Source organism: Oryctolagus cuniculus, chromosome X, assembly GCF_964237555.1.
Source record: "Oryctolagus cuniculus chromosome X, mOryCun1.1, whole genome shotgun sequence".
NCBI lineage: Eukaryota > Metazoa > Chordata > Mammalia > Lagomorpha > Leporidae > Oryctolagus > Oryctolagus cuniculus.
This window is the reverse complement of record NC_091453.1, coordinates 16,388,406-16,414,277: the sequence shown is the minus strand read 5'-3', so window position 1 is coordinate 16,414,277 and position 25,872 is coordinate 16,388,406. Positions and strand designations below refer to the sequence as shown.

The window sequence follows — 25,872 nt, the reverse complement described above, 5'->3', positions numbered from 1 at the left end:
TATTTTGAAAATATTGATATCTGTTGATATTCATATGTTTGACCTCCTGAGTTCTTAAACACCTCGATATTAATAAGTGTTGCTTATGTTCACAAACTGAAACCAAACGCTTAATTCTGAATGTAGCCTTGAAAATTAAATGCAAGTGAGTTAACATTTAAATACAACAGGACCCCACAAGAAGTTTCACAGATCTTCTCTGACTCTTTAGAAAATAACAATTCATATAATACAAGGTGACAAAACATATTTGATGACACATCCTGTCCTTCCCTTTGGTTCGGAAGCCTCCAATGCAAATTTCATTTTGACTTGCGTTGATTCACCCTTTTGAGTTAACTTGCCTGGCATTTGCACATAATCTCATTTGCAGAAAAAATATAGAGGGAAAAGAGGAAGTAGAATATTAAACAAAAACAGCCACAAACACATTCATGCCTTTCCAGGAAGTGATCAAATATAGGGCTTGATTTTTTTTTTGGTTTTTGTTTTTTTGCTTTTTTGTGTTTTTTTTGTCTGTTTTGTTTTGTTGTTTTTATATATATTTATATATATATTTATATATATAAGGGTACATCAACTCATTTAAAAAACGGAAACAACACTCTCCCCCATTTTCGTGCCCTTGATCTTCTCTTCTTAGCACTCTGTAGTGGTCACTGTCAAGTGACTAGCACACCTTTGGGTCTAGAGTGTATTCTGAAGAGCAGTGAATTGACTATGTTAAGACAGTTAGGCCCACCCCCACCCCTCTGCAGTTTACACATCATGCCGCCATTAGAAGGGTAGAGGTGGGGAATGAGGCGGGACAAGGAAGAGATTCAGGGCTCTGACTGGCGGGGCCCTCCTATGCACAAGTGTTCTTCTCTCTCTTTTTAATTTTTCTCTCAAGTGGCAATGCTGGCGTGTGTCGCACTGCTCTCTGAAGGCCGATGTGGCCCAGCTGATCCTAGGCAGAACCCGAGTGAGGATCCGGTGCTCCTTGTCCCATCGGATAGATTTGTCCAAGCACCCCAAGGAAATGTTAAGAGCAAAATAAAATTTACAAAAAGGAAATTAAAACCCATTCTAAAACTAAAGTAATGAAGCAAAAAAGGTTTTTCTATCTATACTTCAGTCTCTTCTTTAAAAAAAATGTAAATTTACAAATTCCAATGACATATAAAACAAAGTCAAAAAATGTAATGGAAAGAGACATGGTAAAACAGGAAGACACTGATGCTACAAAGAAATTCCATAAAACATATGTACAAGACCCTGTTTTTCCTCGTGTTCTAGAGATTGTAATGCATGTTTTTAACAGCAGCAGTCGAGGATTTAGTTCCAGGCACTGGGCTGCAGATTCCATTCAAGCTCCCAGGGACGGGACGTCCCTTGCTTTTCTGTCACCAAATCACACTGGATATACTGGTCTCCCGTGGCAACAGCGGCAGGATGGCACTGTTTGTGTGGGCCTCATCTGGATTCTGCTCCCTGCTGGATTTTGTCTGAGGCCGCTGCCCGTTGATGAGTGTCATAGGGATGTTACAGTAGGTATGCTGATTTCCTATGGAGGTAAGAGGCAGGGTGCCGGTAGGAGGTACGTCGTACTCATAGCTTCGGTAGTAGTGTTTCTGCCGCATCTGTGAATGGTACGTGTTGTGAAAGGTAGAACGGAGATCTGGATGGGCAGTGGCTAGAGCTGTGGAGGTGGCCGCGGCCATGGAAATGGCCGAGACAGTCTGCAGCTCCCCAAAAGGCCCCTGCTCACTGACATCTAAAGCCTGCTCATGTGTAATGGGTTCTATCCTCTTAAAAGGCATTTCATACTGTAAACGTTTCCAGAACTTAGAGTTCAACTTGTTGCATTTTGGTCCATGCCATTTAATAACCGTCAGGAGCTTGATGGTGTGCTTGAGGGCCTCTACCTCCTGGTAGTTCATGATTCCTCGTAGTTCACTGCATTCAATTAGGATCACTTTAATTTCTCCAGTCACAAGCATGTTTCGAAGTCTGGTCTCCAGTTCAAAGATGCTCCAGCCCCTTCTAACTACATAATTTGGAGTCATGACAATAATCAGCCGTTTGCTCTGGTCTACACATCTTGCCACATCTTCAATGTATGCTACAAGAGAGAAAAAGAATAGATGAAACATTTGGTCCAGAAAGCCTCAGTAGATTCTCTTCCACACATTAAATTGTGGTTTGCTGGGTGAAACCTTGAGAAGGCAAAACTAGCCAATGACCACTTGAACACAGTGGGCTTTGCCTCTCCTAATGTTAGAAATATTTTTCCCAGGGATACAACTCTCACTAGGATTCATTAAATGTGAAGGCTCAAAAAATGACAGTGTTTTATCGAATAATGGAAATCTCTGAGATTTCAAAAATTAAATTTCTTTTTTGAAATTATTTATTTCATTTTATTTGAAATGCTGAGAGACAGAGAAAGACAGACACAAATGTTCCATCTGCTGGTTCATTCCCCAAATATTTGTAACAGCCAGGACTGGGCCAAGCTGAAATCAGGAAGCTGGAACTCAGTCTGGGTCTCCCACGTGGGCAGCAGGGACCCAAGTACTTGAGCCATCACCTGCTGTCTCCCAGGGTCTGCATTAGCAGGAAGCAGGAGTTGGGAGCACAGCCAAGACTCAAACTCAGGTACTCGGATATGGCAGGTGAGTATTCCTAGTGGCTTCTTAAACCACTGTGCCAAATGCCTGCCTCCCCAAATTAAATTGGAATACACAAAGACATTCCTTTCTGGAGAAACAAGCACAGACAACTTTTGAAGTAAAGAACAAAACAAAAATTGTGTAATTTATGATCGCTACACGGACATGTACACTCTCAAATTAAAACATTAACTTACTTCCAGTTGGAATTAAATCTCTATCTGGTATAAACAACTTATATCCATAATGCTTTTCAAGCATGTCAGGTAAGATTTCAAGGGCAAACCGTTCTTCTTCCCCAGTTTCTTGATTCCACTGGTCAGGATCCACTTTGGTGTATGATAAGTATGCATCATAATCTTTATTATCTGTCAAAAACATTAACATTGAAGTCACTACTCTACAAAGTAAGCAGTAGCACAGGCAAGCATTCATGTCTTTTTTTTTTCCATAAACATCTAACATCTCCACATGTACCATTTCTGGGAAACCAAAAAAAAAAAAAAAATGAGGTCATTACTAATTTTCTTGAAGAGTTCAATAATGCCAAATATCCCAGAATGAGTTTGGAGGTATAAAGGGACATTTTAATTTTTGTGTTTTTTTTTTTCTTTGTGAAAACTAGGGGGAAAAATCATTGAAAAGAGTGAAATGCTGACTTCCATGCTTTTGATGCTCACATCCTTGGGAAACATAACTGCTTATGAAAGCCACATATTTGGATCATAGTGTGATCTTATTCTAAATATTGCATTCACCTAATTCAGCCTTTGACCATTTTACCCTGTTGGAAAGAAAAAACTGCACTTGGCTTGACTGTGGAAGAATGACTTTTGGGATTGAGTGTGTAAGGCTGATTTTCTTTTGGGGAGAGAATAAAGGCAAATTTGGAATAATTGTTTACTGAAAGACAGGTCTTGGATATTGGGACTGAGAATATTAATAAACTAAATGATTATAGAAAACATTGTTTTACTAGTTTCCATTCATTTTATACATTAAGTATTGCCAAATTGATTTTTGCCATAGTAACTAGTTTGGTCTTGGATATCAAAAAGTACAATGTACATGAAAGAGACTTAGTATTAAAACTTGATTTCTTTCCTCAGTCTTTCCCCTTTTTATATAAGGATCTTCAAATGTTTGAGGACTACTACCACATGTTCTTAATTTTTCTAACACAGCATTCCAAATTCTTCGTTTGTTCTTTTTCTAAGGATAGGAAATCATTTATCCTGCAGATAATCTCTCATTTGTCAATTTCCTTTTTAGAAAATGATATTAGAATTCTTAGCTCACCTCAATTCTAAATATTAGCAATGTGCTGGGGCCAGTGTTGTGGCATAGTGGTTAAGCTGCCACCTGTGACACCAGCATCCCATATGGATGCCTATTCATGTCCAGGCTGCTCTACATTCTGATCCAGCTCCCTGCTAATGGCCTGGGAAAAGCAGCAGAAGATGGTACAAGTGTTTGGCTCCTGCAACCCACATGGGAGATCTGCATGAAGTTCCTGGCTTCTGGCTTTGGCCTAGCCCAGCCCTGGCGGTTACAGCCTTCTGGGGTGTGAACCAGTGGGTGGAGAATATCTCTCTCTCTCTCTCTCTCTCTGGGTGGAGAATCAATCTCTCTCTCTCTCTCTCTCCTTCTCTCTCTTTGACTCTTTCAAAATAAATAAAATTTTTTTAAAAATAGAAATTAGGTACTATCAATATGCTGAGCCTAACTATATCAATAGCCTTCATTCTCCATTCTGCTTTCCTGGTAATCATCAGTATATTTCTTAGTTGTTAGATCAAGTTGAATTGAAATGCAATTTTAGAATAAAATGAATTCTGTTTTAGACATTTAATTTAAAATCTTTTGAGGTAAAAAACATCAAAGGTAAATGGACTTCCCTGACTGTTGCTTTGGATGCTTTGAGATACTCCTTTTGACTGTAGAAACAAAATTAAACTCACTTCCTGAAATTCATATCATCTCTGTGTATTAGTTCTAGTAATCTGATGATCTTGAGCTGTCTACAAGTCATTCCATCACTGTAACTTCTCATGGCAAACACAGAAAACTCTTTATTGTACCTAAAGTTAACACAGGTATATAAGAAGCTAACAACTCCACTACAGGGTCCATAAAAAATGTAATACTGTCTTTTGCAACAAAATGGTTGCAACTGGAGACCATTATGTTTAGTGAAATAAGACAGTCCCAAAAAGACAAATATCATATGTTTTCTCTGAAATGTGGTAGTTAATATAGAATAGGAAAAAAAAGTATAACAATGACACTGACGTCTTATGATTTGATTATTGTTTTTAGCCCTTGTCTATACACCTGTCTTTCTACATTTTATTTGTTGAACATTATGGTTAGTGGTGTGTTAAACTTGTGATTATAAAGTAAATTGAAATTATGTGGGGCCAGCATCGTGGCGCAGTAGGTTAATCCTCTGCCTGTGGCACTGGCATCCCATATGGGTGCCAGTTATAGTCCCAGCTGCTCCTCTTCACAGCTCTCTGCTGTGGCCTGGGAAAGCAGTAGAAGATGGCCCAAGTCCTTGGGCCCCTGTACCCAAATGGGAGACTGGGAGGAAGCACCTGGCTCCTGGCTTCGGATCGTTGCAGCTCCGGCCTTTGTGGCCATTTGGGGAGTGAACCAACGGATGGAAGACATTTCTCTTTGCTTCTCCCTCTCACTGTCTGTAACTCTGCCTCTCAAATAAATAAACACAATCTTAAAAAAAAAAAGAAATTATGTTACTGCAAAAATTAAAGGAAAAGAAAAGGAAGGAAAGAGGATGGTTGACAGAGGGATACAAGGATGGTTATCTTCTTAGAATTCTATATATGAAATACATGAAATCTATTCTTTATATATTAATAAATTTTTTCAAAAAGATTTATTTACTTATTTAAAAGGCAGAGTTACAGAAAGAAGGGGAGAGACAGAGAAAGAAAGAGAAATCTTGCATTTGCTGGTTCACTTGCTAAATGCCCACAAAAGCCAGAGCTGAGCCAGGCTGAAGCCATGAGCCAGGAGTTTCATCCAGGTCTCTCACATGGGTGGCAGGGACCTAAACATTTGGGTCATCTTCTGCTGCTTTTCTCAAGCCATTAGCAGGAAGCTGGATTGGAAGTAGAGCAACCTGGACATGAACCAGCTGCCATGCGCAATGGCTATCACCTTTGCTTACATAAACAATGTCTGCTTCTGCTTTCCCCACCTCTTCCCTGTACAGCTCTCTTCCAACCAATAGCCACTGTAATTCTGCAAGATATTTTTGAGTTCATTTCATTCTTTCAGTCTGCTTTTCCTTAAAAACATCCTTACTGCCCATAACATCAACAATTACTTATGTCTAGATGCCTCCTCAATTTAGATGTCCAAGTCTCCTCTTTCTCCTGAATAATGAATGATCTCCCACTCCTACCTGTAACCTGGCATGCTTCATTTGGGTGTTCAGCACGTGTCTCATACTTAACATCACCTTTTATTTTGTTTTAATTTTAATAAAATAAGAATTTCTCCTCTTTAGTGTCCGCACATCAGATGCATATTCTATATATTACGTTTCTTTACCAATGATTTCATAGCAATTCATTACTAAAAATCTTCGAAGTCTATTTCCACCCTAGGTCAGGCCCTATTCATTTTTCAGCTGTTGCAGTTATATTTTACCTGATCTTCTCATTCCATTAACTTCTTCTGGAGAAGAGTCACCAAATTTACTTTTCAAACGCTCGCCACTGATGATGCTTTATGGTAGCTCAAAAAATATCTATGACTACCCATTGTGTATATATAAAAAGCAGCTCAGTAGTTTGTTTTCTTTGAAGTTGAGACTGATTTCTCTGAGTTCAGGGTGATTGCTTTCCCATATATTATATTACAGTGTTATAATATATATAATATATTATATATATTATATTACCTTCTCTTTTAGACTATAAGATGCTTGCTTCAGATTTGTGACTACAGTTTAGTAGATTCTCAAAGATTTGCTGACAAAATGAATAAATGTCTTTTCATTTTAGCATCATGTGACTCACACTATATAGCTATTTCTGGGGACTTTCTCAAGACCCAGGGCTTTGGAGATGCAGAATTCATGCTGCACAGATTTATGTATGAGCTTCATGTGACTGGTGAATCTTTAAAAAGGTTGACATTTTTGTAACCATAGAAAAATAAAATTATTCTAATATTTTAAAAAGAAATGTGATCATTTAAATTCAACTTTGGTTTATAAACAGCTTAAAAGTAATCATAGGATGATATCAGAGTCTATTTCCTTTTTTTTTTTTACAGGCAGAGTGGACAGTGAGTGAGAGAGAGAGAGAGAGAGAGAGAAAGGTCTTCCTTTTGCCGTTGCTGCGGCCGGCGCACCGCGCTGATCCGAAGGCAGGAGCCAGGTGCTTCTCCTGGTCTCCCATGTGGGTGCAGGGCCCAAGCACTTGGGCCATCCTCCACTGCACTCCCGGGCCACAGCAGAGAGCTGGCCTGGAAGAGGGGCAACCGGGACAGAATCTGGTGCCCCGACCGGGACTAGAACCCGGTGTGCCGGTGCCGCTAGGCAGAGGATTAGCCTATTGAGCCGCGGAGCCAGCCCAGAGTCTATTTCTTAATATGAGCTTTACTTTTTAAATTTTACTGTCTGTAATTTAAGTCATCAACTATAATTCTGTTCACTGTAGAAATGGAAAAAAGCTGGCATATACACTCTTTGTAATAATTCTTCATAATGTAAAATATAGTCATCAAGTTTCACTTTCTGTGAATTTCAAGATATTCTGGCTAAGATGCATCCCCTTCCCCCACCCCCCCCCAAAAAAAAAATCTAAGATCCAGTCAATTAGTTGCTTGTTTCATTATCTGAAATCAAATAACAGTTCTAGTAGACTTTTCTCCTTAAATTGACTCAGTTAACTAGTAGATTTGATGTTCTATAAATGATATTTTTGAGAAGACAAAAGGAAGTTTGCAATTGGTAGAATTAAGAAATAAAAACATAAATTTAAAACATTATTGGGGCTGACTTTGTGGCTTAGCGGGTTAAGTTACAACCTGCAGTGCCTGCATCCCATATAGGCTCAGGTTTGAGTCCCAGCTGCTCCACTTCCCATTCAACTCTCTGCTAATATGCCTACTAACACAGCAGAAGATGGCCCAATTCCTTGGGCCCCTGCACCCATGTGTGAGACCTGGAAGAAGCTCTTGGCTCCTGGCTTCAGATTGGCCCAGCTATGGACAATGCAGCCATATGGGGAGTGAACCAGCAGATGAAAGACATTTCTCTTTGTCTCTTCTTCTCTCCTCTCTCTCTCTCTCTCTCACTCTCTCTCTCTTTAGCAAACAAACAAAATTATTAAGAAATTTTGATGAGAGAAGATAAAAATGGAACTGTGGACCCGGAATGAAAATAAAAAGTTTGGAAACGCGATGAAGATCACCTTTAAGAGAACTCTAATCGCTGTTTAAGAGAAACCAAGGGATTCATGGATTTTTTTTCTTTTTTTAGAATAATGCAGCTTTTAAGACAAGGTAAGGTTAAAGACTCCCTTTTAAAGATGAAGGTTGTGGCTCTATTGGATCTGGGCTAGGAAGGAGATTTACTGACAATAGAAATTGTTAGAGATTGACATCTGGGGTCTTTGGGAGTTTTTAACCTTTAAACGTATATTGAATAGTTGTCAGATGTTATTGGCAGCTGGCCATTGCTTTTCTTTTTATTCTCAAATATTTATAATTGACTAGCCACAGAGGCCATCATTCAGCAAATAGGTTATGAAAATGAGACTGGAGGAGGATTCAAAGATGAATCATGTATCTCATCATGCAAGGTGATTTTATGTTTAAGTGAAGCATATTTGCTCAGAAAACTGTGATAATTAAAAATTATTATTGATATAATTTAAATCAACAAGAGTTTTCATTAAAGCGAGTTTACCATTGTATGATTTCTCACATTTACTTCTAAGAATCTCTCAAATTAAAAATTCTACAGAGATCATATATCTTTGAACAAGCATGACATATATATAAAATCTTTTTTTAAACACTTTACTTATTTATTTGAAAGGCAGAGTTACAGAGAATGAGAGGCAGAGACAGAGAGAGAGATCTTCCATCTGCTGGTTCACTCCACATATGGCTGCAACAGCTAGAGCTGCCCCAGTCTGGAGCCAGGAGCCAGGAGCTTCCGCTGGGTCTCCCACTCTGGTGCAGGAGTCCAAGCACTTGGGCCATCTTCCACTGCTCTCCCAGGCCATAACAGAGAGCTGGAATGGAAGTGGAGCAGCTAGATTCGAACTGGCTACCATATGGGATGCTGGCACTGCAGGCAGCAGGTTTACCTTTTATGCCACAGTGCCGGCCCCTATATATAATCTTAATATTTTGATTTTGTGATTATTAAGTGTCATTGTTTTAACTCACTTTAGATTTTGATTTTGTCATGGCAGTCTCTGGCAATTATATTTTATAATAATGATGCTTGTGATGCACACTTTGAGATTTTTAGAATATTTTAGTAGTTCAACTGTTTTGTAATTTAGTGTTTTTCTGGACTATTTGGACCCATAAGTTTTAAATTAATACTTAAATGTGACACTAATTAAAATACTCATGATGTGTATAGTGAAAAAAAAAACACAGCAGCTGAGCTCAAATTCTGACTGTCATAACTTTTTATATAACTCATTTGAGACTTTATTTCCTGATCTATAAAACAGTACCTTCCTGAAGATGGCTATGATTAAATGATTTCCCCACCATGTAGGAAAACACCTGGCCCAAAGCAATCATTCCATAGACAGTAATTTCTTTCCCTTGCACCCTTCAGAGAGAGGCAGGCAGCATAGATGTTATAAGGCTTCACAGAGGATAAGAGGTAACGGTATAGAAAAGGGAGCACAGATTTTTGGATACGAAGGCTTGGCTTCTACCATGTAGCAGTTTATGATTTGAGGAACAATCGTATACCAAAAACAACTATATATTTCATGAAATTCAGACACTCCTGCTAGGGTGTTCCTGTATCTGAATGTTACCCAGTCACCACCACCACCACCACACACACACACACACAAACACAAATACACACACAAAATCAAAAAGCAACCCTATAGCTCGTTTGGATGATTTACAGAGTTACTGTATTTCACTCATGGACATGAGGATAATAATTCCTGAATCTATGAATAGTGAGTGACCTTGTAATTGAAAGAGAAAGAAAATGAAATTCTATGATCAAAGGTTGCACAGACACCAATTTGTTTCATATGCCTGAAATGGAACAAATGTTCATGTTTTCTGAGGGGTGGGGATGGAGATTATAAAAGATGGCTCTAATTCATAATGTCTGATACCCTTAATAAAAGTAGGAGCTCTCTCTTCTTTAAAATATGAATCCTATTAGTGATTATAAAGTTCTTATAAGCTTGCCTGGCATACCCCATTGTCAGAGGGAAAAAGAAAAACAAACCAAAACAACAACAACAACAAATCCCTTTATACTCTGAAAATAACAAACATTAAGCAAGGTCACAGAATTTGAACAAAACCAGAAGGGACGCTTGAGACAGAGTCATGGAAGAGCAAGGGAATCTGACATCATTATGTTGTCTTTTATCTTCTTTCTAATTATTCCAGCACAAAGAGTGGGGTATTGTGTTAATATAAGTTCTGTTCTATAGCCAGAAGTTTACCCTTATCAGGTTATCCAGTTAGTATTTAATTAGAATAAAGCAACACTTTTTTAACAGCCACTTATAAGCCCTGAGCAAACTGCCTTTGCTTCTGATCAAAGGTAGATACTTTGTTAATAGGGTTGCATTGCAAAAGTAGTGCTTTTTACTAGGTATAATGGATCTGGGAAATGGTCCCTCCATGGTGAAATCAGTGCTATTCAATACCTATGGATTACTTCATAAAACTCTAATTTAGAGATATACCTATATGCTGTAAGACTCTAGTGTCCTGCTGTGTTGGGTAAACTCATCTGGACTAGTTCCAAAGTAGTCCCATGTCTTAATGCAGAATATTATTGGATGTCATTAGGTGGTTATATTAGTCTATCACTGAAATATTGTCATATTTGCCTCGAGAAAATTTCTTGCAAGGATTTTTGTAAATGTGTGTGCATGTATACACAAATACACATATAGAACAGCTGGAACTTCTTCAGGTGTATTGTATGTGTTACAAGTCTGCTTGTTAATAAATGTATATGTGGATGCACTGTAGAATCAAGGTGGTGAGGGAGTAATTGATCTTCTCATAACCATTACATTGCTTCATTTACCCAAAAGGAGTTGAGAAGCATGCATGATCCTATTGTCGTATATCAGATCTCAACAGCTCTGTTTGCCAAAGACCAGAACCTCATTCTAAGAGGAATTCTACATTTTTAGGTCCCATGGTAGTGGCAATGCTGCAAAAGTTAAGTTGAGCCATTCTGTGATAGCAGTTGCTTTCTGAGCTAAGAAGCCTGGACTTGTCCTGGCAGGCAGAAATGAAGGAAATTAAAAAAAAAAAAATGTTGGGGCCGGCACCATGGCTCACTTGGTTAATCCTCCGCCTGAGGCGCTGGCATCCCATATAGGCACCGGGTTCTAGTCCCGGTTGCTCCTCTTCCAGTCCAGCTCTCTGCTATGGCCTGAGAAAGCAGTAGAGGATGACCCAAGTGCTTGGGCGTCTGCACCCACATGGGAGACCAGGAAGAAGCACCTGGCTCCTGGCTTCGGATCAGCGCAGCACCAGCTGGCCATAGCAGCCATTTGGAGAGTGAACCAACGGAAAGAAGACCTTTCTTTCTCTCTCTCTCTCTCTCTCTCTCTCTCTCTCACTGTCTATAACTCTATCTGTCAAATAAAAGAAAAGAATGTCAGTAAATTGATACTTAGAAATATAATTCAGCTAGAGTGTGCAGGGTAAGGTGGCGCGAAAGAGAATGAAAGCAAGAAAGCAGTGGAAGAGGCTAGGACAGGACAGTCACATTAAAAGAAGGAATAACTATTTTCAAGAGGTGCAATTGACTTAACCTTGATGACTAATTGAGAATGGCAGATGAGGAAAAAGTGTGGCTAATGAAGTAAAGGATGGCATAAGAAAATGAGCTCTAAAATGGAGAGCAATGAAAGTAAGTATGGGGGTGGTTAAAAGCTGTGTTTTGGACCTATCTTGGTGGACATCACTAGTAGATTACTGGAAAAAGCAATACTGTAACAAGACAACTTAAGTCCTACTTAGAGTAGGACATTTAGACATACAAGCTATTTCTTCACACGTACAATTGAAGATAGAATTGTAAATGTGATCCCAAATGTCAAGTGCTGTGATATTAGCAGAGAAGTGCTATGGCCTGAATCCAGGGGAAACAGTAAAGTGGAGGGTTATGCATAGGACAACAAGCAGAAATGTAAAGAAAGCAAGCAAGCAAAGCATCAACATCTTTTATCTTGGAAAAAAAATCAGAATCATGATAATGATTCCAACTGATATAGTCAAGCAATACCTATTATAATGACTGCAAAGGAACTGATTAACTATAGCCCTGATGCCAATTCCTCCATCTTCTAGTCTGATACAGTGGTTGCAATTCTTGGGATTTGGAATCATTTAGATCTGGCTTTAAATTATTTCTAGTTGTTTGAGTCTCTGAGTATCAATAAAGTAGTAGGCACAGAACTTGTTATTCAAGAAAGAGTCAACAAATGATCAATGAATTTGTAATTATTCTATCAGTATGGTAGGACATTACTTCAAATATTAGATAAATATTCATTCTCTGTTCTTCACACTCTCTGCCTCTCCTTACTTCTAAGAATATTTTATGAATAACTCTTTCAAGGTAGGTAAATATGATGTCCAATAACAAAGAAGGTGTTACTCACCTGTGATTGTACTTTACATTATTTTAAAACCAAGGCAAGAATCTAGAAAGCATGGATTTCTCTTAACAGCTATCTCGTCTTTGGAAAAAGAAAGGATGTGTTGGGGAGCTAGGCAGCATGGAGATTTAACCATGTCAGAAAATTTTACACCACTAGAAGAGTAGGTATCATCCAACCATAAGAGCATGAGTAGAAAGATCCAACGGGATGTGACTCAGAGGCTTCCTGGGTTTCTGAGATGGGGCCTTCAGGGCCCCATGAAAGGAAGAGGATAACAGATGCTCCTTTGGTTTGAAGCAGACTCTGAGAAGAGTAAGGACTTATATACCTTTTCCCAAGGAAAATCTTGGGAAACTGTAAGCTTCCTAGGAAAAACCTATGCCTCATATGGGACCAACATGTTAAAGAGATTGTGGGTGAAGGAGATGCTTAACTTTTTTAAATGGAGAAATAAGTATGAGTGTAGCAGAGTTCAGCTAATAAAGTTCAAAGTGAGAATATTCTGGACAAGTGTGTGAAGCTTCTGACTAGAGGCCATACCAAGGATCTTGGCCTTGAGTAACCAATGCTCAGGATGTCCAAAGATTAGGTGCTAGTAGCTCTGGTGAGGATGCGATGGAATATGCAATTGCAGTTTTCTTTTTTACAAAAAAAGCAATATGTGAGCTCCCTAAAGCCAGTTTTCCTGGGGGAAAGAATAGGAGAAGGGAAAGGGAAGATTCCAATTTTCAACTGAGTGTTAACCCAATAGGAGCAGAGTTCCAAATCAGACATGACTGAAGTATCTTGCAATGACAAGATTATGACTTTTCTTTGAATATAAACATGTTTTAAAAGAAAGGCATAGTGACAGAGAAAGAGGGAGAGACACAGATATGAAGCAATCTTCCATCCTCTGTTTTCACTGCCCAAATGGCCACAACAGCAATGGCTGGGCCAGGCTAAAGCCAGGAGTCTGGAACTCCATTTGGGTCTCCCACATGGGTGGCAGAGGCCCAAGCACTTGGGCCACCTTCCACTGCTTTTTCAGACACATTATCAAGAAGCAGCCGGAACTGGAACTGGCACTCCGACATGGGATGCCAGTGTTGCAGGTGGCAGATTAACCTGCTATGCTATAATGTCTGCCCTGAAATTCAACATTTTTTAGGAAACTTTAAAAATGATTGTTTACTTATTTACATCTACTTGTAAGGCACAGAGGGAAAGGGAGAAGGAAAGGAGGAGAGAGAAGAGGGAGAGAGAGAGAAAAAAAACCAGAGAGACAGACAGACATACACACAGATCTTCCATCTGTTAGTTTACTTCCCAAATGCTTGCAATAGCTAGGGCTGGACCAGGCCAAAGCCAGGAGCCTGGAACTCCATCCAGGTCTCCTTGGATATGAAAGGACGGGCCCAAGAACTTGAGCCACCATCCACCGCCTCCCAGGATGCATTAGCGGGAAGCAGGATTGGAAGTAGAGTAGCAGAGACTCAAAGGGGCACTCTGATGTGGGGGTGGGATGTGGGTATCCCAGAAACAGGATTAACCCATTGTGCCACAACACCTGCTTAAATGTTATGACCTTTTTTTGCCATCAGTTGAAATGGGAACTTGAGACGTAAGTTGAATAATTTCAGAATACCAGAGAATTAAAGAAATTTTGCACTTATTTACATTTACATCTAACTTTTGTTAAGGTAAGGATTTTAAACTTACATTATTATTATTATTATTATTATTAGAACTGTAGTATGGTTCTGGCGGAACACTACATCTAAAAGTTTTAAGGGTCACATGAGATGCAGAAAAAGGCGGGTTAAGGGCAAGCCTCTGACCACCATTTCAGCAGTAATAGCTTGCTTTAATACAGAGAGGATATACATGTGATTGAATTTTTAGTGAAAATTCCTTCCTGTAAAATATGTGAACAATCATTACCCGGGGAATCTTTGTGCTTTTTTTTCTTTTTTAGAATTACTTGTACAATAACATTATCCAGAGGCTAAGTTTGTTATCTTGGTTTTCTTTGAGTCTAATGTATTCACACTGGCATCTTAAGGGAAGCACTAATAAATCTTTGATTGTGTTCAAGATGGCCCTAGGGACAGGGCTCTAACATTCCTAAGGCATTCATTAACTATATTAGCTTAATGAGAGAACAATCTCCTCTGTTACATTATTATTTGTTAGTATTTGTTTGTTTTATTTTCTTAAAATACTTTAGAAACCTGAGGACCCCTGAGCAACAAAATCCAGTCATGTTATCCAAGGAACTCACTGAAGAATTTACAATTAGCAGAATCCCCCACAGAAACTTTACATCACTAAAATGTTAACTTCATATGCCTCATATGTTTTTCATTATATGCCATCATTTTCTACATTCAGAAAATGGCAGATAAAGACAATTGGAAATGGACAGTAGGGTAACATTTTTGTCATCCAGAATATAAAAATAATCAGGCAAAAGAGTTAATAGATAAAGTGAGACATGTTACATACAATACACTGCTTTTTCAAATAACATCTATTAATTATGCAAACAACAGAATATCTCTAGATTAAACTGAACATGCTAAATTTAAAAAGTAGAGACCCAATGTATGATAAAATAAAGGCTTTGGAAATAGACTTATTTTCAAATACCATCTTGGTAATTTACAGTAATTCTTGCGTTAGCTTCTTGAGTAAATTACTTATTTACTCAATTATTTATTTACTATAGGAGACTCAATTGCCTTATCAGTAAAATAAAAACTGTAATATTGACCTCAGAATTTTTGTGAGACTTTAGTTAAAACAATTTTGAAATGCCTAGCACTTTGCTTGGTACTTACACAACAGTAACTTTGGCACTAAACTTTTTCTTTTGTCTCTTTGAAGCAGTGGCAAAGAAAAATAATGACTATTATGAATAGGCAAGAAAGAAACAAGGAACAAATAGGAAATCAGCACTTAAAATCTAAAAAGAAAAAAAAAAAACCCACTAGATTTTCTGCAGTTCAGACTTTACCCTAGTTAGTGGTCAGGGCAAAAAGGTGAATGAGGAGGAGTGTTAAGAGTGTTGGATAATTAAACTACTTCTCTTCACAAGTCAGATAACCTACAGTTGTACCTATGGACTTATTCCAGAGAACCCTGAAAATGTAGCAACATGCAGAGTTGCTTCATTTTCCTTTATACCAACTAGCACAAACTGACAGTGAAAAAAAGTTGGTAAATATGACAGCAAAACCTTTGAAATCCACGCTATTCATTGTTAATATGCTTCTTTGTTGGCAAATTTATCTATTGTCTTGTTTTTCAAATGACCTGCAAAGTGAAAAATGCTCAAGTTTCCTAATGGAACCTTTAAGGAGCTCAGTTTTAATGGCCCCAAATCCCTCTTAGATTATACGCATATTCATGGCTGACTAGAAGCAAACAATAATTACATTTTCATGAAAATAGCTCATATTTCTAAATTTGAGTAAAACTATTATATATGCTGTTGTTAAATCAGTGTACTTGTCTACTTTTCTATGTGTTTTTTCATGCAGAATAAAAATTAGCTTATCTAAATATAGCTAAAAACAAAATTGAAAAGACTGCTGGACAAATTCTAAAATATTTTGCACAGTTTATTATAAGTGATCAGTCTAAATAGGAACAAATTGGGATTCATTTCAAACTACTGGGCTAGGAACACAATTAAAAGAGACACTCCTTACCTATAGAGGAGTAAAGCAGGCCTTTCAGTACTGATTACAAGGTGAGAGAAAATGAACTCTGATGGCAGTGCAATCAGTGTTTGTAAATCACAAGTGCTGTATGGAATACAATTCTAAAAAGGGTAGATGTTGCTTTACAATTTTCAGAAGAAAATACCTAATGGGTCCGAAGCACTATACATACATTTTAAAATAAAAGATGAATTTACAAAGTGAGCTTTGAAAAAGTTTTAAGACCTGCTACCAGTGGTTATGTAGGTAACTTTTCTTTCCCCTCAATTTACAATGGCAGGAAACAAGAATGTTCAGAAAGACTCATAGAGGGAGCTCAACTTACCACCATCCAGTTCCTCAGCTCCAAAATGATTCCTGTAGAAGAGCATGATTTCTATCTTGTAACACTTATAGATGGTCACCAAACAAACAAGCAGTAAGAGGATAGCACCAAGCCCTCCAGCAAGTTCAACTGTGTACATTAGCTCTAGAAAAAAAATCACAACCGTGAATTATACACTATTCACATCCAAAATCATCAATTCAATTTAATTTCACGTTTTTCTGGATGAGACCAGATGTGGGTAATGGGTTAGGACAACCTTTTCCCCATTTTATGTGAGAATTTGACCTTTTAATAACTTTCCATCTCTGTTTCCTTGGTAACTAGATAAAGTAGTATATGGTAACTGTTGCTAAGCAACACTGCTTACAGTAAAAATGAACTTTGGCTTGTAGATTGCATTTGTATTGCGAGAATTATAAATACCTGACTGAAAAGTATAATATTGGGTTTGCCCGAGTGCAGTAAGTCATATAAACCTATCTCTTATGGAGATCCTGCAAGCTATGCTTATGGGATTGATAAAAGAAACATTGGTTCCAATGGATATGAAGCTTTTAAGCTAGTTGAGCTTCTGCACTCATTCTGTGCGAATCTTGAAGTGAGAGGGCTCATCTTCGTTGTCATCTGAGGGGTGGGGTCCAAGGATGGTGAGGGTGAAAGAGCACAGGTCTGGGAGGGCACAGTGGACTGTGGCAGAGTGTTGGGAAGACTACCTCATGACTGGCATCTGTTGACTCCTGTCAGCAGTAAGGGTTCTTGTGTTGCTTCTTACTGAATAAAGTGGTGCCAAGGTGGTTTTCCTTAACTTTGGAGGCTGAATGCTTAATTGAGCTTAAGAAGCAGGCCACTCAGTGTATGTCACAACAAAATATGCTGTAGAGTTTTCCTTTCATTAAGCTATTTCAACTTTTTTCCTCTTTATTTGCTTCCATTTATACTAAGAATATAAAATAATATGAAGTGTGGAATACTGAAAAATACCTCCAGCAGTTTTATTTGTTGAGTCTCATGAATAATTACACAAGACAGCACTACAAAGTACCAAGACTGAAACACAAAATGTTCTTCAGTACAGTATTTCCCTTCTATTATGGGAACAGAAAGGATAAGTGTGTGAATAATACTGTGGGGTACATTGGGTCTTTTTTTCTCAGGACATGAGTTAAACTCCATCATTTTCAGAAGTCTGCATAAAACTCTAATTTATGGCCTGGGGGTAAGTTATACACCTGCAAAATCAGATTTGAAATATCCTGGAAATGATGGAGAAGAGATAAGTATTTAGATTCTTGCTTTGTTTCAGATTCATTCTTAAATAATTTCCATGTTAAACCCTTGGAATTTACCATTCTAAAATTTCTTGAATAACAATAGAAATGGAAAAATAAACAAAATTGTTAACTTCTACTCTCAAACATTGCTAGTGAAAGTATGCTATGGAACTATCACTTTGGAAAACTTGGGTGGTTTCAAGTAAATTAAATATGAATGTACCCTATGGATAAAAATTTAATTCCTAGTATTTACCTGTAAGAAATATAAGCAGTCTTACAGTATTACTCATTGTAGCCACAACTGGAAACAATCCAAATGTTCATTAACAGGAGATGATAAGCAAATAAATAAATAGTGTATGTTTATACAATAAGAATATACCCACCAATAAAAGAATAAACTACTGATACACGTAGCATGCATGAATTCCACAAAATTGTTAGGTGAAGGACACCAGATGCAAAATAACAGCTCCCATATGATTCTACCTAAATTAAATCTGAGAATGAACCAAAATAATGCATAGTAATATAAAACAGAAAATACATGCTTTGGGGGTAGGTGAAGAGAAAATTAACTGGAAAGGGGCAAGAGTGAACTTTTGAGGGTAAAGGAAATATTTTGTATCTAGTTTTGGATATAGATTGGTGTAAGTATTTGTCAAAACCCATTGATCTGAACACTTATGACCTATGCCTCTTATGTTAATTGCACTTCAATTCTTAAAAATTTGATAGTTTTTAAAAAATAGTTACAAGTTCTAACTCAAGGCCTATGTGGCGAGAAGCTCTAAAGCAAGCTAGAAGGGGCCTGTGTTGTGGTGCTGTTTGCTTAGCCGCCACTTGCAACACCTGCATCTCTGAGCACTGGTTTGAGTCCTGGCTGCTCCACTTCTGATCCAGTTCCCTACTAATGCACCTGGGAAGGCAGAGGAAAATCGCCCAAGCACTTGGGCCCCTGCCACCCACATAGAAACCAATATGGAGCGCCTGGCTGCTGGCTTTGTGTGGCCCAGCCTTGACTCTTGGCAGTCATTTGGGGAAAGGCCTAGCAGATAAAAGATCTTTTTCTCTCTGTGTCTCTCCCTCTCTCTGTCATTCTGCCTTTCAAGTAAATAAAATAGATTATTAAAAAAAAAAAGCTAGGAGTCGGTGCAGCTGCTCTGCTGTAGATAACCGCACAGGCAGGGAATGATTCGTCTGTGGTACCCTCAAGCACACTTGATGTAACGTGCCTTAAGTCTCCGTATCTAGTCAAATAGCTTTGGAAGCAGTCTGAGGTATAATCCTGTCGATTCACTTTCTTTAAAAAAAAAAAACTCATTTTCTTCAAATGGTATTCCTAATACTAGTCTCTATAAACATTTTAAAAATTTTAGAAACCAAATAGGTTTTTCCAGAAAAATTGTATGAAAGTCTTCTTAGAAAATGAATGCTCAGTTGTGTTATTCCCATTGCTAGCTGTCATGAATCATTCAAACAATTACATACACTACTTAAAATACTCTATTTACTTGGCCAGTCAATAGTATTATCTGAAATGCAATAAGAGAAGGAAAGTAGAGTTGATATAGCTTAGCAATTATAGAAATGGTCTTGTGTCACTTGAATAACTCCTGGAGAATGAGCAATAAGCAGGAAAAATTCTTCTGAGCTGTAGTAATTTACTTCTGATATGTGTACAAGAAACTGGTCTAAAGAAATAGCATTTACAAGGAGATCGATCACCTATCCTGAGATGTTCCAAGTATGTTATATTTCTCCCCAGATACTTCTGTAGTACTACACGCAGAAGCACCTTGTTCTTATAATGTCCTTATGAGAAGGTCAGGTACAAAACTTATCTTCCCCAACAGTGAGCATATCAGTTCCCTTCCTCATTTAATACATTATTTTTATGCAATAATATAATATGCCTATCTATTATAAATGTATGTGAGTTGATTTTTTTCCATTTGATTTGAATTGATCATATTGACTTATATAACATGTACAAACTCTCCCAAAGAAAATGGCACATTAGATTTAGTCTACACATTCTTTTGCTCAAAGCTAGACACATTCTTTAATATAAGTACTACTTATTATCGCTTATCCATTGAGTCAGGACAAAATTATTAGGGTTAAATTCTGTCACACTTAAAAGAAATTATTTGGGTCCACTGCTGTATTTTATCTTAAATTCCAATGTGAATGTGAATGGTGTTGCCCCAGCAAATGTCATTTTCCTTTGAAATGGGATCTGCTTTTCAGCTCTAGTTCAAGTTGCCTGGAGTGGCAGCATTTAAAAAATAAAAAGATTCCATTTCAGCACAATTCAACATCTAAGGATGGAGTGAGAAAGTGCAGACCTTTATAAATTTGTTTAGCCTTTGTGTTATTTTGTTAAAATGATGGACTCTGCCCCCTTTAAGGGACTGAGACTGAATATTGAAAATTGTAAAGCAAAATCACATGGCAAAACCTAAGGGAAACTGGCATTTGGTTAAATACAACAAATGAACAAGTGCCAAAGAGTTACATTTAAGGGCACCAGCAGTCGTTTAGTTACAGGCAATTAACAATAGTCCTTGGAAAGCTCCAGTATGGACTAAGGGAAAACACATTGATTATTGCTGCTGTAGTAGACTGCTTTCGGAATAAATTGCTTCAATTTAAAACTAGATTTGCTACAAGCATTTTGAGCAATGACTACAATTTTTTTCTTATCAAGACAGTTGGAGCAAGCAACCCTCTAAAAGAAACAGCTAATTAAAATAAAGCGCATGCCATCTCTTAGTATATTGGATTACATTGCAAATAATAAATGTGTTTGGTTTACACTGATCTTGCTGCAATTACCTAGTATAGTTTAGGATCCTATTTTCCAATTTTTTTATTGGCCTGTACCTGATATTAATGTTTTCAAACTTTTTTCTTTTAGAAATCTTTGAAGAAGTGAAGATTTTTAACAAAGTATTTTTGAACTCTTGACTTGGAGTTTTCATCTCTATTTGATCTCTCTAGAATACAAGAATGAATGAATATATTATATAACATTATATATTACATATATAATATATATTCATTCATGTCTAAAGTATAATTAAGGATTTTAGGGAACATATTCTTATATAATTCATCCTAAAATTGATTCATTTCATTATATAAAGTCCTTTGAATTGTTCTGTCCTGATTTATATGCATTAAAATACAAGTTTGTGGGGAAATGCATGATAGACATTGTAATGATCCCAGTTTATTCATTAGCCTCACCAAGTACTTTTCTTCTTCTTTCATTGTGTTATAAAGAGCTAAAGTTTATAAGGATTTATCCATCCACATAAATTCATATGCATATTTATTTCTCTGGAGCAGTATACCTTATTTGTTCCTGGCAGGAGGATAATTATGCTCTGCCTAAAAAGATATTCAACTCAATTCTACAATACATCAATGCAATTTAGAAGCAGTTATAATTTTTTGGTAACACATTAAGAAACCGAATTGCTGTTCACATAATAGCAGAAAAATGCTTTGGAATAGTCTAAACTATGATGTTAGGACAGCAGTTTTGCTCTTAAAAAGTCCTTTTTGGAATAAGGCAGGATATACCAAATAAAATTATCATAATAAAGAGGAAAATAGTCTTGGAATGGAGCAGCTTGATCTGTGTAACCAAATATTTGTGCAAAAGTTTACATTCAGGGGCCAGTGCTATGCTGTAGTAAGCTAAGCATCTGATTGCAGTGCCAGCATCCCATATGGGCACCGGTTCGAGTCCTGGCTGCTCCACTTCTGACCCAGCTCTCTGCTATGGCCTGGGAAAGCAGTGGAAGATGGCCCAAGTCCTTGGGCCCCTTCACCCACGTGGGAGACCCAGAGGAAGCTCTTGGCTCCTGGCATCGGTTTGGCCCATCTCCAGCCATGGTGGCCATTTAGGGAGTGATCCAGTGGATGGAAGACCTTTCCTTCTCCCTCTCTCTGTAACTCTGCCTCCCAAATAGATAAATAAATCTTTTTTTAAAAAAGTTTACATTCAAGGTAGTATTTTTTGTCATTTTGGAAAGAGGTTTTCAGCCACAGCATCAAATTAGCTTTTCGTCACTGCCAATCAAGAATGCAAATATGATTGGTCACAGACTAAGACTTATCAGTAGGGCCTGGTTAGTCTAAGATCCCACAGCTCTTCGAACTTGTTACATGCTAAGGAAATATTAAAAACGGAAAATAAAATGAAAGACTAGAGAAAGTATCCATCCTTCTTTTCTTAGTTTGCTAGAGCCTGCTCTTCTAATGCGCTTTTCCTCTCCTAAATCAGATAAGGATATTAACCTGTTTTTTTTTATGAAGTAAAGAATCTTCATAGGTGGTATGCTTTACGTGAGTTAAAATGAATAATCATAGTAATTGAATAAAGCATGAGTGCATGAACTCATATGAATCATAAAAAATAAAGTTCTCTCTCATCTCAGAATACAACTGGTATATATGGAAGAAGTGATAGAGTTAGAAATGACCATTTTCTTCAGTCACCATAATAATAATTGATTCAGGCAAAACTTATATACAGATGTTAGAACTATTGGATGAAAAATTGGTGAAGCAGGCTATTCCTACTATCTCAAAATACCTCCTCACTGATTATTAATAACGAAAGAGAAAGTATACACCATCTTAGGAAAGTGACCAAATATAACATCACCAGTAATGGCACAAATTGATATGCTCTCTGGCGTACTGCACTGTGGAAGCACAATATCATTTATGTAGTATTCTAGTCAGAATTATAAATATCCAAACCATGAGATGTCAAACCAATTCAAACTGAGAGATAACTAAAATCTCATCTGGCTTCCACGCTTCAAAAATTTCAATATTGGGGCTGGCACTGTGGCATAGTGGGTAAAGCTGCTACCTGCAGTGCTGGCATCCCACATGGGCACCAGTTCGAATCTCGGGTGCTCTACTTCAGATCCAGCTCTCTGCTATGGCCTGGGAAAGCAGTGGAAGATAGTCCAAGTCATTGGGCCCCTGCACCCACGTGGGAGACCCGGAAGAAGCTCCTGGCTCCTGGCTTTGGATCAGCAAAGCTCCAGCCGTGGTGGCCAATTGGGGAGTGAACCAGCAGATTGAAGACCCATCTCTCTATGTGTAACTCTAATTTTCAAATTAATAAAAATAAATCTTTAAAAAAAAGTCAATATTATAAAAGACAAATCTGAGGAAGCCTCTCAGATACACTATGGAGTACTACTCATCTGTAAAAAGAAGTGAAATCCTGTCTTTTGCAACAAGATGGACACAACTGGAAACCATTTTACAGTGAAAAAAGCCAGTTACAAAAAGACAGATATGATGTTTTCCCTGATCCTAGGTAACTAATAGAGTACCTGAAATGTTATGTATCAGAGTGAAATAGACATTTTGAGATTCATTGATTGTTTATAGCCCTTGTCACTTCCATTGAAGAACAGTGTTTTTTTTTTTCTCTTCATACTAATTGTTGAACTCTTTTACTTAGAGTAGGGTTAACTATATGATCATTAAGTAAACTGAAAATACATCTTTGTAAAAATTAAGAGTGGGAATACTAGAGGGAGAGGGAAGAAGGACGGGAGCATGGGTGGGAAGGAGGGTAATGGGGAAAGTGTTACTATGTTCCTAAATCTGTATATATGACATATATGAAACTTGTATAACTTAAATAAAATTAAAAAAATACAACTAAGTGCAATGCATAATCTGGCAGGAGAAATATTGTGTAAAGGGTATCTATTGGGATAGTTTTGAAATTTGAATATATAGACTAATATTATACAACAGAATTTTATCATTTTCAATTTTCCTGATTTCGATAAATGTACTCTCATTATATAAGAAAATATCCTTCTTTTTTAGGAGATTCACATTGAAGAATTTAGTCACAGTGTCTGACATTTGCTTTCCAGAAGTTCAACAATAAAATGTATACATGTGTTGTTTGTATATGTAATATAGCACTTTTACCTGCCTATCTATTGGAAGAGAGAGAAGGTGAATGTGACAAAATGGTATTAATGGGTTGAGAAGGTATATGGAAATTTATTGTACCACTTTTACAATTTTTCTGTAACATCTGCAGGTTTTATACCAAAATAAAAAGTATAAAAGCAAAAATAAGTCAAATGGTAAGATCAAATTATTGCAAGTGTTATTGTAATTAGAGTGTATTGTATGTTGATTACTTTTGGATTACCATATTTATAGGTATTCTAATCTACTCTGTACAAAGCATTTGATTTAATCTTTCCAAAGCATACCTTCACCTTGTCATTTTACTCATGAACTGTTGGGTAATTTACATTGGAACTCCTTAATGTTGGTATTTAAGTTCCTCTGCACCTTTAATTGAATCAGTTTTTAAGGCACTTTAGATAACCAGTGAAAAACAGAGTAAAAACTAGCAGAAAACCACAGCAAAAACTCTCCCTGATGGAATTTAAAGTCTAGCAGAAGAAAGACAATAAACAACAGTACACTTATTAATAAGCAAATGAAATATTATACTATGTAGTGATAAATAATATAGAAAAAAATAAAGAGAAGTGAGTGCAAAGTGCAGCAATAAGATTGTGACTTGCAATGAGTGGCCAGTGGACCAAATTCAATAGGTGCTGTATGGGCAGACTTGAAGCAAGGAGAGAGGTATACAGAAATCTGGTAGAGGGGCTGGCGCTCTAGCGGGTAAAGCTGCCGCCTGCAGTGCCAGTATCCCATATGGGTGCCAGTTCGAGACCCGGCTACTCCACTTCTGATCTAGCTCTCTGCTATGGCCTGCGAAAGCAGTGGAAAATGGCCCAAGTCTTTGGGCCCCTGCATCCATGTTTTTCACTGGTTATCTAAAGTGCCTTAAAAACTATCTGACACATTGTAGATATTCCATGAACATTTGTTGAATAACTGAATTACTAAGTAATTAAGAAGAAAAACAATTTTCTAATAAAAAATTAGACTTTTATGTATTTCTACTCTAAAATTCCAAGAATATCTCTGAAATGTTTTTCTTTGACAATGATAGGGTTCAAGTAGCTGATGAAGAATAGTCAATAATATCTAGTCCATTAAGTTGGCAGTAAAATTTTAATCATGTAGAAAATTGTTGACTTCATTGTATAGATTTAAAAATTGCTTTACATTCATAAAGTCAATGACAACATAGACTTGTGTAGATTTATAAAACCAAGCAAGTTTGGTTGGCATTTGGAAATCAATCATGTATTGATTTAGATCTTTAATACTGCCATTCAATGTTTTCTTTTCACTCATTCTTTCATTCATTTTCTCATTGCTTAAGAGGTAGTCTTGTATGTACCAGGGTAGTCCTTTTGAGTTCTAGGATAAAGTGATGGATACTCTTCTTCCCTTAAAGGAGTTCATGTCTGGTTGCAGAGTCAAGCACATAAGCAGATATTTAATAACAAAAAAATAAAAGCTAATTTTTATCAAGCACTTTTTAAAAGATTTACTTATTTATTTATTTATTTGAAAGAGTGACAGCAAGACAGGGAGATCTTCCATCTATTGATTTGCTCCCCAAATGGCTACAACAGCCAAGGCTAGGCCAGGCTGAATCCAGGAGCCAGGAACTGCATCCGAACTCCCAGGTGGGTGGGTAGGAACCCAAATACTTGACCCACCTTCTACTGCTTTCCAGGAATATTAGCAAGAGGCTGGATCAAAAGCAGAGTAGCCGGGACTTGAACCTGTGTTTTGATACATGATGCTGGTGTAGCAAGTGGCGGCTTAACCTGCGGCATCACAGAACCGGCCTCAAGCACTTCTTTTATGTGGATGTAAGATAAACTATATTTTAAATATAATCACGAGCCTGGTGAGTGGCTCCCTCAGGGTATTTTTATGTGTTTGTGTTTGTAGGTTTTCGTTGGGGGAATTTTAGGGATAAATATCAGGCATTGAGTGGCACAGTACAAGAGTGCCTGCAAAGGTTTTTGACAAGTGGTTTGCTTTGAAGTACTGGGAAAGCAAATATATGGT

The 25,872-nt window shown here is 37.4% G+C and overlaps 1 protein-coding gene across 1 annotated transcript in view; it reads right to left on the bottom strand.

Annotated features, from left to right (window-relative positions):
• Positions 1-497: 497 nt before the first annotated feature.
• IL1RAPL1 (interleukin 1 receptor accessory protein like 1) overlaps positions 498-25,872 on the bottom strand; it is a 1,403,208-nt gene continuing 1,377,833 nt past the window's right edge. The window contains exons 9-11 of the mRNA XM_051827650.2: positions 16,580-16,723; positions 2,852-3,022; positions 498-2,104 (exon numbers count right to left, since the gene is read on the bottom strand). Coding sequence (XP_051683610.1) covers positions 1,386-2,104; positions 2,852-3,022; positions 16,580-16,723 — 1,034 coding nt within the window. The 3' untranslated portion in view covers positions 498-1,385. The remainder of the gene's footprint in view (positions 2,105-2,851; positions 3,023-16,579; positions 16,724-25,872) is intronic.